The sequence below is a fragment of the Camelus dromedarius genome, chromosome 29, assembly GCF_036321535.1.
Source record: "Camelus dromedarius isolate mCamDro1 chromosome 29, mCamDro1.pat, whole genome shotgun sequence".
Classification (NCBI taxonomy): Eukaryota; Metazoa; Chordata; class Mammalia; order Artiodactyla; family Camelidae; genus Camelus; species Camelus dromedarius.
The window spans coordinates 21,267,440-21,287,844 of record NC_087464.1 but is presented as its reverse complement, the minus strand read 5'-3'; the positions used below and the strand labels follow the sequence as shown (position 1 = coordinate 21,287,844).

The following is a 20,405-nucleotide window of genomic DNA, read 5'->3' as shown; positions in this document are numbered from 1 at the left end:
GATAGGAGGACCAGAAAGTAAAGTTCTGTTGCAGTCTAGACAGGATTAAAAACTGGACAGAAAAAGATACATACAAGAATAGTCTTTGCGGGACATGTGGAATTGATTCCCAAATCTAGAACTGGGTTTTCTCCTCTCTGGTTGAAGGAACCAAAGGCTGGCCCTTGTAGATGTGTGTCCATTCTAACAGTTCATCAGACGGATGTTTATTAAAGGTGTGCTAGGGGCCTGGCACACAGCTAGGTTCTGAAAATAATATGAAATAAACTATTCAATTTATGCCACCAAAGAGTTTACAGGCTACATGGAACTGATTTATTGGAGATAAGCTAGGGCAAACACCCAGTAGTGAAATATCAATAGCAAGGCAGCATGTATTTAAATATTGAAATAGTGGTCGATATACTGCAATAGGAATTCCGTGAAAGTGAATCCGTGTTAGCAGGAGGGACGAGCAAGTGGGAAGTCTGTAGTTCATGGTGTAAGAAAGGGAACACTGGTTTGGGAGTGAAGTATAAGTTTCAGCTTATTTTTCTGGTCCCGTTTGCTGAATGGTCAAGCCAGATAAAAATCACAATCTCTTAAATTTGAGAAACGTTAAGTGCTTTCCGGTGATGACCTCATGTGAGCCTCCTGCCACAGGTGTGTGTGTGATCCCACGGCAGGCCTGGGAGAAGAGGGAGGAGGAGGAAGCAGTGTGGGACCCTCGCTCTCTTGGAGCAAATTCCTTCAATTTTTTAAGCAAGTAAGAATGACCAGGGTTCTAGACCTGAGTTATCTGCAGTGAATGGATAGTTAAAACAAGACTAAGTAAACAGCTATTTACTAAAATCATACCAAGGTAGACATGAAGAGAAGTCAGTGAAGGAAATACAGTGGAGTGATGACAGTCAAGTATATGTGAGCTACGGTTCACCAGTATCACATATTCACATGAAAAAAATAATATAAATGGTAGAGAATTTACAAATATCTTTGAGACTTTCTTGATATCACTGTGAAAACTATTTAGGTACCTCAGAAGTCAGTGGCCTTGCCTTGTCTTACTTGCATCCTTGTGTTCCAGTATGTTCTGGCATCTCTCTCTGGAATTCCAGTTTCAACTGCCCTCTGAAAATGACTTAAAACCTTTTCTTATGAATACCATCTGGGTTTCCCCCTAAGGCATCTTAGTGTGTGTCTTATCTTCTCCAGCCTTTCTTCTAGCATACATTCATTTTGCAAGTATTTTTAAAGACGGTGGGAAATGCACTACACCAGGCGTAAGAAGGGATAAGGGAAAGACAAAAAAAAAAGTTTTACATAGTTTCTACCCTCAAATAGCTCCTAGACTAGAAGATTGCACAGCCATAATCCATTCTACCAAGCGAGGTGCCGTAAAGAAGACAGGGTGCAATGGGATTGTAGGAACGAAGAGATGGGAGAAGGTGTCATAGAACTGGTGATATGTTAACCAGGGTTGTATGTTACATCCAATTATTTAAAGTATGTGAATATATCTATATGTATGTATGCCTTTCAAAGTTTAAAAAAAAAATCATTGATCTTGGGGCTAGAATAGACCTTGAGAGACTGTCTGATTCAAAACATCACTGCATGTTTCAGACACAAGGTGAGTGGGACCCATAGAAAGACAGGCTTGCTCCCGGAGAACTTTCTTAGGTTTAACCAATGGTCGTGAAATTGCTAGAAGGCCTTAGTGGTTTCATGTGCATTGATCTGCTCCATCAATTCATCTTTAACTGTGCAGGTTTTTTTTTTTTTAATAGAATTAGACTTGGTCCTGTAGGTTTTTAATTACCCACATTAATGTGAATTTTTATCTGGTCACATGGAGATCCCAGGTTCGTAGGACTTGGCAGTTTCAAACCAGATTTCTTCTACAGCTTTCTGGCCCATGTCAAACATCTGCTGTAAGTGCCTCCACCCAGTTTTTGCAGTAATCATGAGATATTCTTCGTTCTCTGGGTATAAGTGGCAAGAGTATGCAGCCAGGACAAGTGACTGACAAAAACGACTGCAGACAAGTAGAAACAAAGCACCCCTCTCCACGGGTGTCAGTGGGATTACGCTTTCAAAGCCTGCGAGGACATGACCTCCTACTTGTATAGGAGTCTTGCTTTCAATCATCATGTACATGATGGTGATTGCCACTTCAAACACATAGTAGCCATAGCTCATGTCATCAAAATCTAAAATCCCAGACACTTGGTATACAGCATCTCCACAGGCTGACTTGCTGGACTCTATTAAAATGTTGTGGTCATTAAGATCTCCATGATTGATACCTGAAAGGAGAAAAATCAAGCCAAGTAAAGACAGGTGTTTAATATCCCAGTTCATTCTCTCTCTGTTCCTTTTTCTCAGGTATGGACATGCAAATAATTTGATGGGATAATAGAGATAAAGAGCTAAGCCCTCTTTTTCTTGAAATAAAATAATTTCCTCTGAAAAGGATAAAGGCAGTTCATTTTGATGGTTATTTTTGCTTTTGCTTTTCATCAATACAAGGCCAGAAGATGGAGACCGTTGTCAATGCAAACACCTGACTTTGGCTACGAGACTAGTAAAGGGAAAAGAACTGTATACACAACTGTCTATTTATATATACAATGTATATATTCATGTTATAATAAGAAGCAAAGAGTGGGGAGGGAAACAGCTCAGTGGCCGAGTGCATGCTTAGCATGTACGAGGTCCTAGGTTCTATCCCTGGTACCTCCATTAAGAAGCAAAGAGCCCCAGTGGGGTGGGGAATAGCTCAGTGGTAGAGTAGTGGGGCCCTCATGACGGGATTAGTGTCTTCAGAAGAAGAGACAACAGAGGGCTTGCTGGCTCTCTCTCCTCCCTGTGAGGACACAGAGAGAAGCCAGGAAGAGAGTCCTTACCAGAACCTGACCATGCCTGCACCCTGATCCCAGACGTCTAGTCTCCAGAACTATGAGAAATACGTTTCTGTTCTTTACGCCACCCAGTCCTCGGTATTTTTTCATGGCAGCCCAAGCTGACAGACACAGAAAGCACAGGGCAAAGAGGACACACACTGCCTATCCTAGGCTTTGCTAGAAATGCCCCTCAGTTCCTCGCCCTTTGACCAGTGCTTCATGCTGGGTCAAAAGGCTCATTACGCCCTAAAGAAACTGCTGTCCACGTACATAAGGAGATATGCCCTAGTGTGCTCTCTGCAGCATCATTTTTGTAGGAAAAACAAAGAAAGGGAACCAAACTAAAATTCCATTAACAAGAGAATAGGCAAAAAAAAAATTACAGTACATTCAAATAAATTACGGAGTATATATACTACAGAATATTATTCAGCAGCTGAAACTAGTGAACGAAGTGAACTAGAACTCCATACATTAAATGGTTCAATCTGAAGAACAGAATGTTTGCAGAATGGTAACATATAGCATGATACCACTTATCTAAAGTTTGAAAATATGCAAAATGCTGCTATAGGTCATTTATGTACACATACCTATGTAGTGATATTAAAACATGTATGCAAATTTAGTAGGGAGGGGAGAGGTGGGATCATGTAAAGTTTAGAGGGAGCTTCAAATGTAGCGATTCTAAGGAAAGTGAAAGTATTTTTTTAAAAAGCAACGGGAGCAAATAAGGCAAAGTTTTAAGGTTTGATAAAACTAAGCTGTACCTCCATACGTCTCTGATGGTTTGAAGTTTGACAATTTAAAAATCAAGAAAAAAACTTATTTGGTCGGGGGGCTACTCACATTCTCGAAAATGACTCAATTTGGTCATCACTTCATCCTTGAACAGCTGAATGACCTGTTCGACAATCTCCCGCTTCCGATTCTGGCCCAAAGCATACAGGTATTTTTCCAGAAGAGGAACGTTTTTCAGATTCCAGATGAAGTTCTCTCGATGAAGACTACTTAACTGCGGGTGATGGAAATTCTAAATCAAAAGCAAAGGCGGGGGTGGGTATAGCTCAGCGGTAGAGCTCCTGCCTAGCATGCATGAGGCCCTGGGTTCAATCCCCATTACCACTGTTAAATAAATAAGTAAACAAACAAACATAATAATCTGCTCCCCTTCCCCCGCCAAAAAAAGCAAAGAAACTCTGCTGGGTGCTAGTACAGGCCGGGCGTGCCTTAGGGAGGGAGCTGGCATTTGCTCATGGTCACTGACTTGCTCCATTTTCATTAATCCACAGAGTGGTAATGACATCATAGTTCCACCGATCTCATAGTTTTGAGAGCGCATCTTGCTTAGTCCTCACAACTGGGTGAAAATTGGTATTGCTAACCACAGCCTACCAAAGGGATTGGAGGCAGCTCTGAAGAACGCTGCCCCAGGCCCCCTGTTCCCTCTCTGACGTCATCTTCTACTTTTTCTGACTTTCTTCCAACCACACTGACACTGGCCTCCCTGCTGTTCAAGGAACCCATCCCTTTGGCATTTGCTGGTTCCTCCTGGTGAATCCAGGAATCCACGTGGCTGGTGCCCTCATTTCCACCAGGTCTTTACTCAAAAGTCAACTTTTCAGGACGGGGAGGACTCTGAGCCGTCCACCTAAAATTTCAGCACTCTCTCCAATACTTCGTACCCCTCCTCCCTGCTTCTGTTTCCTTCTGAAGCACTCAGCACGGATCGCTGTCTGACCTTCGCCGGGATTCGCCTGCCCACCCTGCTGTCTATCCTCACTAGAACGTCAGCCCCACGAGGGGCAGGGGCTTGTATTTGGTCTGTTTTGCTCCCGACTGTATCCCCACATCTACAACACTGTCTGGCACAGAGAAGGCACTGCTGGAGCAGAATTTGCTGAATAAATAAATGTTCTTAGCATAGAAAATTCCAGAATTGGAAAGGCCTCTCTAGGCATTGACCACTCTATCTAAAGTTCTGAATGACTTTGACCATCCCTGCACAAATGGGGAAAATTTCAAAGGATGACAAGTTGTGACTATGGGCCTGAGGGACTCAGTCCAGACCTCTTTCGCAGAGTAAGTTCTAGAAGGTGCCTTGGTGCTTACCCAGTGGAACGGCTGTCAATATTTTCTGACCACGACTTGCAATCAGAAACATGTATAAGTGACAACCCCCGTATACAGGCAACACGCACCCAGGGAAAAAGGTTTCAGTAACAGTACTTATGACCTTCCATGTAATGCACTGGTATTTTGCATTTTATTCTATTTCTTTAAAAATGCTCCTGTAAATTGATTTTAACACTCATTCTCATGACCTGGAGTTTGAAAACACTCCCCTGATGCTCCTGTTCCCATTATCATGTTCTTGCTAAGTGGTCATGTAGCCTCTGTTTGAATACTTCCTGAGGGAGGTGCTTTTTACCCTTATTGAGCCGGCTCTGTGTTCTTCCTTTTGATGAGCTAAAACCCACCTCTACCATAGTGTCCATGCCACGGGTTCCAACTGTGACATCTGGGGCCATCGGGAGCAGGATGAGACCTCTCCCACACCAGTGTCCTCCAGATGTTTGAAGACAGCACTCCTGCCCCGTCAGTCTTCTCCTCTGCAGTGTAAACCTTTCTAGCTCCTTCAATTACTCCTCCTACGACATGGTTTTGAATCTCCTGACCATCGGGTGTGTTAAATGTCACTGTGGATCACAACACTCTGCAGAGTCAGCACTGAAGACACTGTTAGGAGTTGTGACTTGTGGGGAGCAGGACTGAAAAGAATCTAAGAATGAAGATGATGATGGAGTGAAAAAGGTTCATTTTACACCTTTCAGTACTGCTTGAAATTTTTGCCCTGTGCATATATTACTTTCATTTTTAAAGAATGCAAAACATAATGTTCTTGTTGGGTTTCCAACGGAGCAACAATTTACTCAGGGAAGGCTCTGAGTCAGCTTCTAAAATGGTGGCACTGTGACCCCAGGCATCTTGCTCCTGGATGGAGTAGTGGGAAGAATACTTGGGATGTGGATTTGGAATCAGACAGATCTGGGTTCCAACTGGCTCTGTCTCTTAGTATCGTAGATCTTAGTTTCCTTCACAGTAAGATCAGAGTATCAATAGCAATCTCCTAGTCATCCACTGATCAACTGAGGCATGAAATAAACTAAGAAAAGCCACTGTGGCCAGCCAGAATGAAGGAGTGGGAGCAGACAGGCCGCCCCAGCAGGTTCCAAAGGGGCACCGGTGAAATGAGTAGAGGCTGATCTGCTTTCCCATCTGGCAAGAAGCCTCAGTGTCCACAGATCTCAACACTGTCTAGACCCCATCTCTAACACCCACCCCCTTCCCATCCCTCCAGTCCTTTGTTCCAGGCTATAGAGGCGACCACATGATTGCCACCCAGGGAGAGCCCTGCCTACTTTAAAATGGGGTTAGAATCCATGTCCTGCTCAGCCCTTTCCTCTCCCACAGGCTTAACATTAAATCAATTACCATATCTGGTTGGCTCTGTCTCCTAAATGTATCTTGAACCCTTTCTTGGTTCAAGCCTTCAGTCAGCTTTTACCTGGTTACTGCATTGGCTTCCTGGATGCACTCCCTGCCTCCATTCTGGTTTTCTGCCAATCTGTCCAGCATGTTGGCCCTCAGAGTGCTATAAATTAGAAATTTTTCCCATTTAAAAACCCTCCAACGCTCCCTACTGTCCAAGCAAATAAGATAAAGTCCAAACTCCTTAGCATCATATATGGTAACATATTTTACAATCTGACTCCACCGTATGTTTCCAACCTTATCCCCTGTCGCTCTCAGGGAGGGGGATAAATGCAGGGAGGCTACAGTGGTAAACTGCGATAGTCCAGGCAGGAATGGAACGAAGGAGGTGGGTCATAGACATTGGAGAGGTAGACTGGACGGGACTTAGTGCGGGACTGGAAGTGTTTTACTCATGCAAACTGTCACTCATACAAACTGTGCCTACTTTTTAAAGTGTCCATCTGTTCCCTGAAACACACTCCTCTAGGACAGGGGAATCCTAACTTTTCCCCCAGTGCCTGGCATAGAAAAAGGGGTCAGTGAACATTTGTTCAATAAATGAAGATGCTTTATGGGTAAGTTTGGAAGAATACTTGTCAAACATGATATCATTTCTATAGGACAAAAACATCCTTAACACAAGTCATCTCAATCCATTTGTAACACAGCTATTGCTTCAGAGAGAGCTCTTGCTGATTACACCTTATCTGGATGAAAATGTCAGGTTTTAATCTGTAAATGCAGATTCACAGATTTCAGTGAGCAGCATAAAGAATATCATGAATTTCTAAAAATGTAGGTAATCTTGCCAACACACCAGTAAAGTAAAGACCTACTATCATAAAATTCATGTATCTAGGACTCTGGTGATTTCGTAACACACGTTAAGAGCCACCATACATAAAAAGAGAGCCTGAGTTCATTTTAAAAATAAAATAAATCAAAACCAAACAAATAAAAAATTCTTATAAACAAAATAAAACCCCAAATCTTACCTCCAGGGTCTTATCCAACTTGGCGGCTAGCCTTCCAATTTCATATAACAGCTGGGAGCTGATGGGAATCTCAGCTATGGGTCTTCCTGGGAGGTAAGTCAGCAGCCTCACCAAGTAGCTTTTGATTTCGGAGCCACTGTCTAGATGGATGAAAGAATATCTCCTGTCAAATATCCTCTTTAAAAAAAAATGATTAGAGGCTGTTCTGCCTTTGCAATTATTATTGCAAAGAATAATAGAAATGACAGAGCAAGAAAAGAAAATATGCTGACCTAAGACAAGTTGGCAGGATTCCATGAGGCAGGGCGAAGCGGATCGAGCAAGCAGGTGGAACAGACAGAACTCAGAACACTGGAACTGGCCATTTACATACTAACAAAACTGAAGCCCCAACTCTGCAGGCCTTAGCGCTGAACATAAATTACCTACTCTGGTAAGTGAATGCCTAAAATACATTTTTTTTTCATAAATTGATAATTAGGGAAACTGTGATAAAGAAATGACTGTTTCAGAATCATAGGCTTCTTTTGGGACAAACTGCTGCTTGAAGAACTCTGTCAGGTACATCTTAGCATCTAGAAGTGAAAGGGACCAAGTTTCACAGATGAGGGCTCAGAGCCTTAAGAATTTGTGTGCCCAAGGTCACACATAATGGTAATTACAGAGCTGGGATCTAAAATTCCTGATTCTGTGTTCTTTCTACTATATCATAGCACCAAAATATACAGCTGATCGTATGAATAAAAATATATATTTTTTTTTGCTTAAAAAAAAGTTCCCCTAATTTCCACATGTCCCCTTAGGTACTCATCCATCAGGTCCTTTCTAGGCAGAAGAGTTACACCAGTTCCTGACTCTAATCACTTCTGAATCAGAGGGCCAGTCTCTACTTTGGTGATGCTGTGGCTTCACCCAATTGCTGAAGTAATAACCATGACTACGCCTGGAACAACGTACCTGTTCTTGATATTTGTACTTGTGGCCAAAATGCAGTAATGTACATGGACAAGCAATGACTGGCAGTGATCTCTTACCTATGGACGTGAGAGAGGTTATGTGGTCTCCTTTAGTACGATACACAGAGGCTGTCGGAAATCCAGCCGCTCGCAGAAACATCATGATGTGACTCTGCACTTCAATCAGGTCTGGAGTTTTGCTAGACTCGGTGTTGTTTATTTTGAGGACACATTCATTTGGGCCATCTGTAGTGTCTTTGGTTCTTGAAATGCATACATGAAAGTTTTGGTCATCATAGCTAGGAAGTGGCTGGATCTTGGAAACCTTTAACCCAAATACCGAGTCCACTATTGCAGAGGCTTGGACCTCACTGAAAGCGGGTTTGGTAAGAGCCTGTGATTGCTGACCATCTCCACTTGACATTATTTCTAGGGGAAAAACAGACAAACAAACAAATAAACTAGAAAGGGGACATATAATGAATATATTTATTTAAATGATTTTCTTTAGGACAGGCCAGTAATGTTCCCCAATATTGATTCTGTATTTGATTTAATTTTCACTCACAAAGTTAAAAAAATCAAATGAGTAAAGGAGATAAAAAAGCAGATTAAAAAGTAGTGAATAAAAATCCTTGTACCATAAATGACGTCTAAGCTCAGCTCACAAGCTAAAGGTATGTTTCCAGGGACAGAATTCAGACCAGGAAAGCACCTTGGTATTACCTAGTCCAATTTCTCCTACCCTCCTGCAACATCAACTTTATTTACAGGGGAAACTTAGGTCCTGAGAGGTTAACTGTCCTGCCCAAAGTTATATATCAAGTTATAGTAAGATCTCAGGGCTCTAGATTCCTAATCCATGATTAAGTCCTTTTGACTACATTATCATCAATTTTGGTTTAAAATATAAAGTCAAATACAGTGATTTCACTTTTCTATTCACAAATCATGTTAAATTGTGAAGACCATCATCTAGTTTATGCTTCAAAGTGTTGGCTGATGTGCAAAGGGTCACGTGAGGCTCCATGGGGGACATGAAATGTACTTAGAGGGCTCTGAAAAGTTAACTCATAGTCACATATATCCTAAACAATAAAAAACTTAAAAGGTGTTCAAAACAAGTTATAAGGCAGGGAGTAATAAACCAATAGAATGCAAAGAAAACACTGAATTAAGGATAAACCTGAAATGCCTGAATTATCACTGAAGTGACCAGGTTTACCTTAAATTGTAAAGAATAAATTTTCTACTGCTAAGCAGAATAGGGGCTTGAAATAAAAATTAAAGTCGTTTACAAAAAATAGAGGTACACCTGAATTTATGACCTATGAAATTAATATTTACCAAATCTATGATAGATATTCAGAGGAGAGAGAAATCACTACAGCCTAAGGAAAGATATTCTTGAGAAGATGGATTTGAATTGAGCTATTAAATATGATTTGGATAAATAGGATGGGGGAGACTGTTTTCTTCCCCTTGATAATGTCGCCCTCTGCTACACATACTGGGCATATTTCCCAAGTGTTTGTGTGTGTGTGTGTATGTGTGTGTGTGTATACACATGGCAATGTAGGGCTTCTAAATACCCTTCAGGAACCAAATATTTAAGATCCTTGCAATCTCACTTCCCTCTTTTCCCAAAATAGTTTTATTCCAATCCTTCCTTATAATTGTAAATAATTAATAACATCTTGGGGATGGGTTGCATTTTAGGGTATAATTTTGATTGCAGTTCAAGGGATGCAGAGTTATATAAAAAGAGTCTCATGAACAGTTAGCACTTGTTGTTAGAAATCAGGACAGCTGTTGCTTCTGGCAAGAAGGTGGCATGAGGAAACTTTCCCGGAGGAAAATGTGCCATATCTTGACTAGGCTTTGGTTACATAGGTATACATATTTGTCAAAACTTAGCTTAAAACTCAGGTAAGTGTAAATGCCATATGATATCACTTATATGTGGAATCTAAAAAAAATAATAAGGACATAAATGAACTACTTATTATTTATAACTTGATTTCCTGAATATGTGTAAGCACATCTGACTGTCCTTTATGATTGTATTACTGCATTCTGTTGATTCTTAATTTGTGGCTGGCTTTATTCCTTTGATAACTATGTAAGTTTAAAAAGCTAAAGCTCTAATCTGTTCTTAGAAATAATGATCAGTACACATACATAAACTCAAACAATGTGCAGTATATTGTATATATGTATTTACATGCAATATAATGTGTATGTAGTCAAACTGTAATAATTCTACCTAACAAAACTGGAAAAGGAAAAAAATTCACTTGTATTATAAAAAAAACTAAGTGTAAGATCTGTGAATCTCACTGAATATAAATTTCATCTTAAAAAAAAAAAGCCCTTGTGAGGGCTTGGCTAGGACAAGGGAGTGGGGGTGAGGTCTCAGGACTTTCTTAGCGCTCCCCAAATCAGACTATATGTCCGTTAATGTCTAATCACTTCAGATCCATGACAGCCAAAGCCCAGTGAGGGGACGGGGATAAAATTCAGGGAGGTACGCTAGGGCTCTCCTATATGACCCCCTCTCTGCCTCAGCCCCAAGAGGACAGGCTGGTGACTCAAGTGACAATAAGAATGTAGACTTCACATGCCAGCCCCCTCTCTCTCCCCGCCTTCCCTGACCCCCCTCCCTAAGTGCTTTTTCCTGCCTCTGAACTTGCACAGCCCCTCGTGCCACTGGTTCCCACCACCTGTTTTAGTTACTGCATTTCTGCCAGTCACTTCTCATGTTTCCTTTCTGACCAGAGCATTTGCTTTCAGAAGCAAATTAAATTACTGAGATTTCGTTCACTAAAGATATTGTGACAAAGCCTAAATGTGGCTTCAAAACAATCTTTGCACCTGAAACTTCTGGGAAGCAATATATCCTGTCACACTGTATTTGGGCTTAAGGCTTTACAGGGGATTTTAACTTCCTTCTGGAGATTTACAAACAGGTGTAAGGCCTGTATTCAGAGTGTAATATGAACTAAAGCTTTAAATTCAAGATGAAATCCTGGAGTAATTTTTCAACTCCTAAAGCATTAAGGATATCAGAATAATTCCGAATTTGATATCAGTGATAAATCCTTAAAGTTGGAAGGAATCTTAGAGGCAATTAACGAAGGCCAAACTGTCTTCTAGTCTAGAAGAATGTTCCTATAACATCCTTGAGTTTGTGAAGCCTCTGCTTGAAAGGTATGGTTTTCTAAAGCAATGTAAAGCAATATTGGCAGCTCCAGCCATCAAAAGACAGCCTGCTGCAATAAAAGGTAGTGAAGGTTAAGTGTATTTGGCCACAATGTTAAAAGTGGAGGGAAAAACAGTTGCTATGCTGGGAGAAATAAAACATATTGCAGTCCCAGCTCTGCTAGTTGGCTCTGAAACTCTGGACTATTCACATCTCCTTTAAAAGAGAGTTGGACTAGATCATCCCTCAAAATCCCCTTCTACTGCTAACAGTCTATGTGTCTAAAGCTGTTTCTTTTTGAGCTTAAACTTGCCTCCCCCCCCCCCTTGTCTACAAGGATTCCAAATTATGGAACTACAGGCACAGATCAAGTCAGCTCCTGTAAGTAAGTAAATGACAGAGAAAGGAATCTGTCATCAAAAATGTCTGTCTTAACCAAATGTCTTTTGTCTGGGTGGGGGGAGCAGTGAAGGGAACTCAAATCCTATAGGTAAGTTGATCTCTATTTCCTGCCAACAGTGTTTTACTTGGCTCCTGAGAAAGCCCTCAGGAAGCAAATGTTTTCCAACTCCAGGGCATGTGCTAGAATCTAGAAACCTTTGTCCTATATCCAGCGGGGCTGGACCTTAAACTCTGCACTTTGTGTAAGGTATACCAGACAAGAAAAAGGAGTCACTTTGATTCTTTCCTCTCCCTCACTCTCAAAGTTTTACAAAGTCTAGTAAATTCTACCTTAGCATGTCTTTCAAATCTACCCTCTTCTCCTGCAGTTCCTTCTGCTACATCCTTCTAAGGTTGGAGAGCAAGGATTATACCTAGTAAATTTCTGTATCCCCCTTACCCAGCCCAGGGTCTTATTAAATATCAGAGGAACTAATGGAAGAAGGGCTATCTTCACTCCACAGGCTCATGGGGCCTTTTACCCTCAAAGGGGATCAGGAAATAGAAAGGCAGGGAAGCTAGAATCTGTAGTTTTTCAAAGACAACCACAATGCACTATTGGGTGCTCCAAGTGTTTTACTGCTGGGTGAGGGGTAAATTAGTGGATAAGCGGCCTGAGGGGTTGCTAACCCAAAAGGCAGCTAAATAAGGGGGGGGGGCGCACAAGTCGGGTTCACAGCGTTATCATGTTAGTGAGGTCCCTCGGAGCCTTAGAAAGGGTTCCCAGTAACCACCTGGCTCGGAGTGCCAGGTGCTGCACCTTCCCTCTGCCAAGGTCTCCACACAAGTCGCGTCAGGGTTGGACCATATGGCTTCTCCGGTGCCACGCCCCAATCCTGGGATCTCGGTCCAAACCTTCTGGGCTACAGGTGCGATCGAGAGAGGAGGGTGAACTGGCGCATCACACACGCAGCGAGCCTGAGGCGGAGCAGCGGCTAGGGGAGCCCGAGGCTCACGACTCCGGGCCCCAGACTCGCAGCACGCCTCCCTGCTCTAGGCCAGTCCCCCAGAGGATTCTAGGGTTCGCCTCTACTTTCGCCGCCCGGCTCACCCGCAACGACCCGAGGTCCTGAGGCGGATCCCGCTCTCCAGCAGCCCGGGACTCTGGCCGCGGTCCTGCGCTGCCGCGGGGAGGTCGCGCCGGACTCCCTGCGTCTGGGTCCGCCTCTCCTCCGAGCCCGCGAGTCCTGACTTCTGATTGGCTCCTCGAGACCCCCCGCCTCCAATCAGCGCAGACTGCTGGAAGGCGAGGCTCTCCTAGGCAGAGCCGGCTTTTCCCCGCCCCGCCCTGGGCCTGCCTGCCTAGGAGGCTGCGAACTGAAGTTCCTAGCTCTGGCTTCTGATGGGGTTTCTGCAGTCCTGCCCCGCCTTCTTCGGTGGTCACCCCAGTCAGAACGCGGCTACCTCGCTACAAAACTGGACTTCTTGTTTCTGATTGGCTCTTCGAGATTCCGCCCCGCCCCCTGGTGAGTAGCCATTTAGCAGGCTTTCGGCCCTTGAGTGGCACCTCGCAGTTCCTCCCAGTCCACGTCGCCGTGGAGGCTTCGTGGACTCGTTCTCCCAAGACTCTAGGTGTCTGGGTAGACTTCATCTCTGGTTTTTCTTTCCTCAGCGTCCCTTCCCCTCCTGCTGGAAACACGTATCCTGGAGGCTTCGCAAACGTGGCCCAGGGTGGCCTCAAACCCATCCAAGTCTCCAGGAACTGCAAGAGCTCTGCTCGGGGAACCTGGGAGTTGGGCCTGGCTTTCTGCACAGGACCTCGCTCTCCCAGGATACTGGAATGTTAGAACTTGAAGTTGTCTTATTTATCGGATATGTCCACACATTTCCTTGTACTGATGGGGAAACTGAAGTCTAGAGGACACAGAGCCTCAACCACACCTGGTCACCCAGCTTCTAGATTCAGCTCTTGCCACAGCTCCGAGTTTTCTACTCTCAAGCCATTAAATTGAATATAATAGATGTAAAGTGGGAGCGGGATGTAAGATATAAAAGCCACCTTAACAGGTTCCCTCTGGGGTTGGGGTGATCACAGTTCAGATCTGGTGGGATGAATGATCCATGTACACTGAGAAATAGAACTGGTAGTTGGGTCAGAATCCTTATTTAGGTAGTTCAACCACTGGATTCTTCCTCTGCAGGAAAGTGCAGAATACACATGATTATCAGGAGGCTGCCTTGGGAATCATGGCATAACAGCCAGGCTAGTTGGGTGACCTTAATCGTCAAGGGCACTAGGTTCTGGTAGAATTTGATGCACTCTGCAGCCGAGCAGAACCTGACAGTATAGAGCACTCTCTCAACTAGAGTTCTAGGTACGACTCATGTCTCTGCAACTCGTTCTGTTTCTGTCCATGGACGTCTCCCCCTCCTCCCCCTCCCACGATGCAGCACACTCTGGTTATCTGCAGTCACCCTGATTGACTGACTTGCATGTTTCCCGAATCTCTATCAACCACCAATCTCCTCTTGTCTTCCTGTAGATATTGTTCTTATCTGCTTCACTTCTCATTTCTGAGTAGCAAGGCTGTCTTTTTACAGCCCCAGGGCAACATTCTTAATGTCTCACTCCTGTAGGTTGTCAAAGACCAATTTTGATTTGGATAATCTGTAACCAGAATCTGACTCCCATTGGGCCTGATAGGCCCTTCCGCATGCAGGCCCTGAATTTTCTCTGCCTTCTCACTGTTCCACCTCTACTGATTGGTCTGTTGTTTGTTTTTTCTTCCTACTTTTCTGGGGATGAAGGAATGGGAATGAAGCTTGGATCTGAAAATTATGGTGAGAATTACAGACGGGGCTGCTAGTCAAGGCTGCCTCCTTTGGCATGGCTCTTTCTACTCACTACACCTTTTTTTAGAAATTCCTTATTTTGTAACTTGCCTTTTACTTTAAACAAGCATTTTCTTGTCTTTAAGAATATCCTTAGACATAAATCTTTTGTGCATTTTTAATGCTGTCTTTCAGATACACTGCTCAGTCATATTACTGGGTCTAAGAGAATGAACATTTCTAAGGCTCTTCATACATGCTGCTAAATCATGCTTTTCCTCAATAATGTCAATATTGGATATCACGACGATGAAAAATGCTCCACCAATCTGACAGACATGTCATGTCATTGTTGTATCAACGTTTTTTCTTCTCTGCCTGGCCACTGGGACACCTTAGTAGTGGCTCTCAGAGTTTAGTGATCAGAAATTAGAGTGAGAAAAAATGAACAATTTGCAGAGTGAGATTAGAGATATTTTATGTTATAAAACATCCTATAAAACATAATAGCCTAGTAGTCTTATGATACGATATACTGCAGGGTGTTTAAAATGGTAAAAACTCAGTGCCAATTTGTGAACACAAAGTTCAGTGACAAGTGTCATTATACAGGCAAATTTGGGGGGATTACATATACACCTGCTTCTGCAATAAATGTCCCATTTTTGAAGTGTACTAAACACAAGCTTTATAATCGGACATTTTGGAAAGCTCATCAGCCAAACAAGTCACATCAAATCAAAATAAGCGGAAGCTCATTTATAGTTAGAAAGCAAAACTAGCATCAAGTGAAAACTATAAACTAACACAATGCAACACTGGTGTTAAACTAGGTTTCTACAAAAACTCTGGATATTTACACTATCACCATGTGTTTGTGTTGTATTGATACAAACTTTGTAAAGCAAATTTCTTAAGAATACTTAATTGGAATCCTTAGAACACTCTTAACAATACTTTGATAACTATGTAAGTCTAAAAAGCTAAAGACCTAACCTGTTCTTAGAAACAATCAGTACATATATGTAAACTAAAAAACATGTGCAGTATTTTGTACATATGAGTATGTACATGCAGTCAAACTGTAATAATTCTATCTAATAAAACTTAAAAAGGAAAAAAAATTAAAGGGTAAACTTTACAGATTAAAAAACTCTTAATGTACCAGTTTTGGTTTATGAACACCAAATTTTAGTAAACCTTACTTATTTAGGTTACTCTTAAAAAAGTGGGTGAAAGGGCAGGTATTTTTTGATCAGTGGACAGCTGACCATATTTATAAAACATTACTTTAGGGTAGCGGCCCCTGGCCCTGGCTCCCAACTGCAGATTACTGGCTTCAAGGGAGCACTGCTAAATAAATAGCCAGTGGAAGGAGGAAGTGACACCGCCAGCTGGTCTTAAAGCAGGGGTTCATGAAAGCACAGCACCTCCATCCCGCATCCATCAAGAAAAGGCCATTTCCTCGGGTGATACACCCTTACAGCCTGAGACAAATTCAGTCCTAAATGTTCACTTCAACATAAATTACTTCCGTAATAAAATCCTATAGTGTGGAGGTTAATTAAGTACAGTGCAACTTGTGGAGGGTCCAATTGCTCGTCAAATATGTATTTTGTTTAGTTGTAATAACTAAAGTGCTATAAACAGAATAGATAAATTAGGAAGAACCAGAATCAGTAGCTATAAGCCACAAGGAAGCAGACTTCAGCTTGAAATAAAATCTATGTAACCATCAAAACTTCAGTCAACAGGATGGGCTGCCTAGAACAGTAGACGGTCTCCATCTCTTGAATGTTCAAGAACAGGTTGCCCAGTTAGATGTTATCTGTACAAGGGATCCTGCTCTGGGTGAGAGATCAGTCTTTTCAACTCTAAAATGTGATTCCACGGACCTAAGTACTTGTTGGGACAACCTCTGAATCAAGGTCAACTTCACTTACTGTTTCCTCAAGGCTATCCCTATTGCAAACTTTATCTTGGTTTTCATTCTCCTATTGGGAATAACTAGTGTGTGAATACTTAGATAACATGCTTAAAGAGAAAATTCTGGATGGTATCCTATTTCTTTTGAAGTTATGGCATTTTATTTTCAATTACCACAAAATATTTTATAACAAGAGTCAAGTATGTGATAATACAATTTTCTTTATTAAAAATAATTTACAGCATCAATAACATATACACAATTCTCAACTGAACTTTGCCTCCAATATATTTCTATACAATACTTAACATTGTTGAACTTAAAACTGTTATACTGGTTTGTTGGCTTTAAATAATAGACAATGATTTACAGTCACTTAAGTGAGAGATACATGATTTCATAATTACCTACTATGTGTAAAACTGATAGAAACATCGGCACTATCACACTTTGGGGGGAAAAGTCACTAAAGAAGCCAAAGTCCACCTCCTTCCCCCTCTCTTTTATTCCAAATCAAACTAAGATCGGGTCAACATCCAGTATCTGAGCATTTTCTCCTAAACCTAAAGGCAAAAGACAGGTGTCTTTTAATTCAAACATAGAAAAATGTCAGTCAAATAATTTCTCCTCATCCTGTCACTCAACACCGAGAAGGCGGATGCACAGAACACTGTTACCATGTATGTGAACCACTGCGATTCTGACTCAGGTCTTGGCTGTGCTTTCTGCCCATCAGGATCACTGAAGTCTGACTACCAGTGAAAACCTGAGCAATCTGGCTAAAGGGATTCCAATACCTCTCGTTCAATTATCAGTTTGGAGGTAAGACAGGAGATAACAACAGCTGTCACCTTGGAAACTCCCTAGGTGTGGCAATGGCAATTCAGGGGTTGGAGGACATTTTCACCAATTAGCAAAACCCAGAGGCATGGACTATGGCAATGGTACGTAGCATGATGTTTCTTAAAAGCTAACAAAAATGCTGCTTTTGATAATGACCTTTGAAATGGTACTTTTAAGTTCACAACACTGATTTGCTTCTCTCGTGGGCCTATTATCTATTTCCTCCCACAATATTTATGTATTTTTTTAACACACAAAATTATCCAGATATACTCAACAAAGGAGGTAAGTAAAACAAACAAACAAACAAAACCAACAGGTGCCACATTTTTGCAAACACAAAATTTGGCTGGAGGCAGAATTATAAGGTACACTCTGGGACACACATCCATGACTCTCCTCCCCAACTGAGCCATTGCTTATCAAGCTTTTTGGTTCAATGTTTATAAGCAAGAGATTAAGAGAACCTTCATTTTGTTCCCGAAATACAAGATCTTGTACTATCACTGGAGGAGGTAGACTGGATGTGTAAAGGCTTAATTCACAGCTAGCTAGCTGTATCCTCTTCAACTGCTGGAGCTGTTGCTTATGATCACGACACCCAGGCCTCTGCCCAGAGGGTACATATTACAGTGTGGCTTAAAAATAATACAGATGTTCTCCCCGCACATGACAATCTGGAATTATCATTTCTTTAAAGCCTATAACAGATATTTTAACATTTAACTTGTAAATTCTCCACCCCAATTCATATTTTCATGTAAATTAAAAACACATGCACTGACAAATACACAGCATAATAAAATATCAAGAACACAATATGATTTGAAAGTACCAAAGAAAATATTTATAAAAAAATTTAAATAAAAAGGAAGTCAGTTTGCCAAACTCTAATCCATCTAATTGTCTAAACACATATTTGCAGAATATTTTCCAAAGATTGTATGACTGATTATGTGCAAAGTTCTCAGTGGCCTTTACCCGCTGGTTTGGTAGTTTCAGTTAGCTTAAAACAAGTAATTCTTTTTTCTGTGCAATGTGAACTAATTCTGAATTGCAGTAACTTAACTAGGTCATATGATGATCTCTATGTGGGGAAAAAAAAATCACCACAATTAACCTTCTGCCTGCTAAGTTTAATTTCTTAATTTAAAAAAACGGTAGGATTTTCTGGAATTAATTATCCAACATTTTCTTAAAAGTTGCCAAACTTCTTGATGACAGAACATTTGTTGTGGTAAACAGACATGCATATAGAGAAAATATGGTATTTTGACAGCAATAGTATTTTATCCTGACAGTCAGCAGACATACATAATTAATAGTATCATGCATCCCAGGTAAAGTAATGATTCAAAATGACGGGCAGTCAATTTAAATAATTAAGAAATAGCCAACATTTAAAAAATGCTTAGGGTTGAACAACCATATAATTTAGGGTGGATAATTTAAAAATCTAGAAGAAATCATGTTAGCATTTAATAAATAAAGTTCTCTTTAGCAACTATGAACGAGTGTGGAATTTTGGTTAATGATACCTAAAATATTAGGTTATAGAAAGTTATAGAATCACATAAAGTGAGCAAAATAATCTAATCCAATTAATATAATGCCACCCAAGGTTTGCCAAAGTCAAAGGAGCAAATTACTGAAAAATTAAGGGCAGCACACGTGATGCTTATTTTCACTGCTAATACATGGTGCTACACAACCAGCTGTACTTCTGCAACAATCCACCTTCAGATGTGGAGGAAACCTTGGCTGGGATGGACAGAATGATTGTGTCTGGGGCAGGTTCTATCCCTTGCAGTTAGACTGAGACTTAGGATAACCCTGGCTTATACTACAAACTAAGAATGCCAACTATGTCCAGCTCAGTTTTAAAGAAGAATTAACGTATCTGAAAGTCCATTTATAAATCTGATTCCACCTTCCACCGTTTTAGAATAATCTGGCCTCTTGTATTTCAATCTGCTACTCTTAAACCAACAAACAGTAGTATACAGTTTTATAGGTGCAAAACTAAACAAAAAGACTTCAGGAAGGTTATTCATATAAGAATCTTCAACACAAGTTCAAATTCTGCCTTTATTTACAAAATGGTCTGATAAAATATCCCCCCATACTTACAGGTCTCTTCCACAACACACTTCACACGTTGATTTTAGCAATGTTAATAGCACCATTCGTATATTATTTAAAATCAGGAAGATTTCATTTCAGTCACTACGGTGATTCATAATCATTTACATCCATGGATGTGATAAGTGAACACACGAGGACTGTCTGCAGCTCCACGGTCAGGATTCCTGGGTCCAGCACAAAAGGCTTTGTTTGCAGTTACCAGTTATGAAAGGTATCCATGGTGAGTAGATACTATGAGAATTTTCGTGCCACAAAGTTTAATAATCCTCCATGTTTGTACAATGTTATTTCCACATCATTTTCAAACGAAGCAATCACGCTGAATACTTTTCCAGTGCTTGTCTTTAAACAAACAAAAACATCTCACATGAGCGGTAAAATCTACAAAGTGTTACTCAGTGGTTAAGACCATCTGTCTTCACATTCAATGACTGTACTTACACATATTCTGTCTGAAAAACATTTGTCCTACTTGAAAAACACCTAAGATACCTAACCATGTGCTTCACAGCTAAACAGAAAAACAGATATTTTCATCCCTAACTCTAAATGACAAGCATCGTTATCACCTAAAACATTAAATTAGATGATTTATTAGATTTTGACTTACTAATTAGGGAAGTTATACTCATTACTCATGTTCATTTTATGTTAAGTTAAATATTCACTGCATATAAAATCTGTTACTCTTTCCCTGAACAC

The 20,405-nt window shown here is 41.2% G+C and overlaps 2 protein-coding genes across 6 annotated transcripts in view; both read right to left on the bottom strand.

Moving 5' to 3' along the window:
- Positions 1-301: 301 nt before the first annotated feature.
- Positions 302-13,315, bottom strand: HYKK (hydroxylysine kinase). 4 transcript variants are annotated; one of them, XM_010977829.3, is made up of 7 exons: positions 13,068-13,315; positions 12,751-12,879; positions 8,452-8,802; positions 7,418-7,557; positions 6,454-6,540; positions 3,735-3,918; positions 302-2,288 (listed from the first exon to the last, which is right to left on the bottom strand). In XM_010977829.3, exons 3-7 carry the CDS (start codon positions 8,795-8,797, stop codon positions 1,828-1,830), a joined length of 1,218 nt encoding a protein of 405 aa, XP_010976131.1. In that variant the 5' UTR covers positions 8,798-8,802; positions 12,751-12,879; positions 13,068-13,315; the 3' UTR covers positions 302-1,827. The 4 variants fall into 4 exon arrangements, with proteins under 4 accessions (XP_010976131.1, XP_010976130.1, XP_031296601.1 ...); XM_010977828.3 differs by lacking the exon at positions 12,751-12,879 and having other exon boundaries at positions 13,068-13,314; XM_031440741.2 differs by lacking the exons at positions 6,454-6,540; positions 12,751-12,879 and having other exon boundaries at positions 3,735-3,900; positions 13,068-13,312.
- Positions 13,316-16,918: 3,603 nt separating this feature from the next.
- Positions 16,919-20,405, bottom strand: part of IREB2 (iron responsive element binding protein 2) — a 46,495-nt gene continuing 43,008 nt past the window's right edge. For both annotated transcript variants that reach the window (XM_031440738.2, XM_031440739.2), the window contains one exon: positions 16,919-20,045. In XM_031440738.2, the coding sequence (XP_031296598.2) occupies positions 19,935-20,045 (111 nt within the window). In that variant the 3' untranslated portion in view covers positions 16,919-19,934. The remainder of the gene's footprint in view (positions 20,046-20,405) is intronic.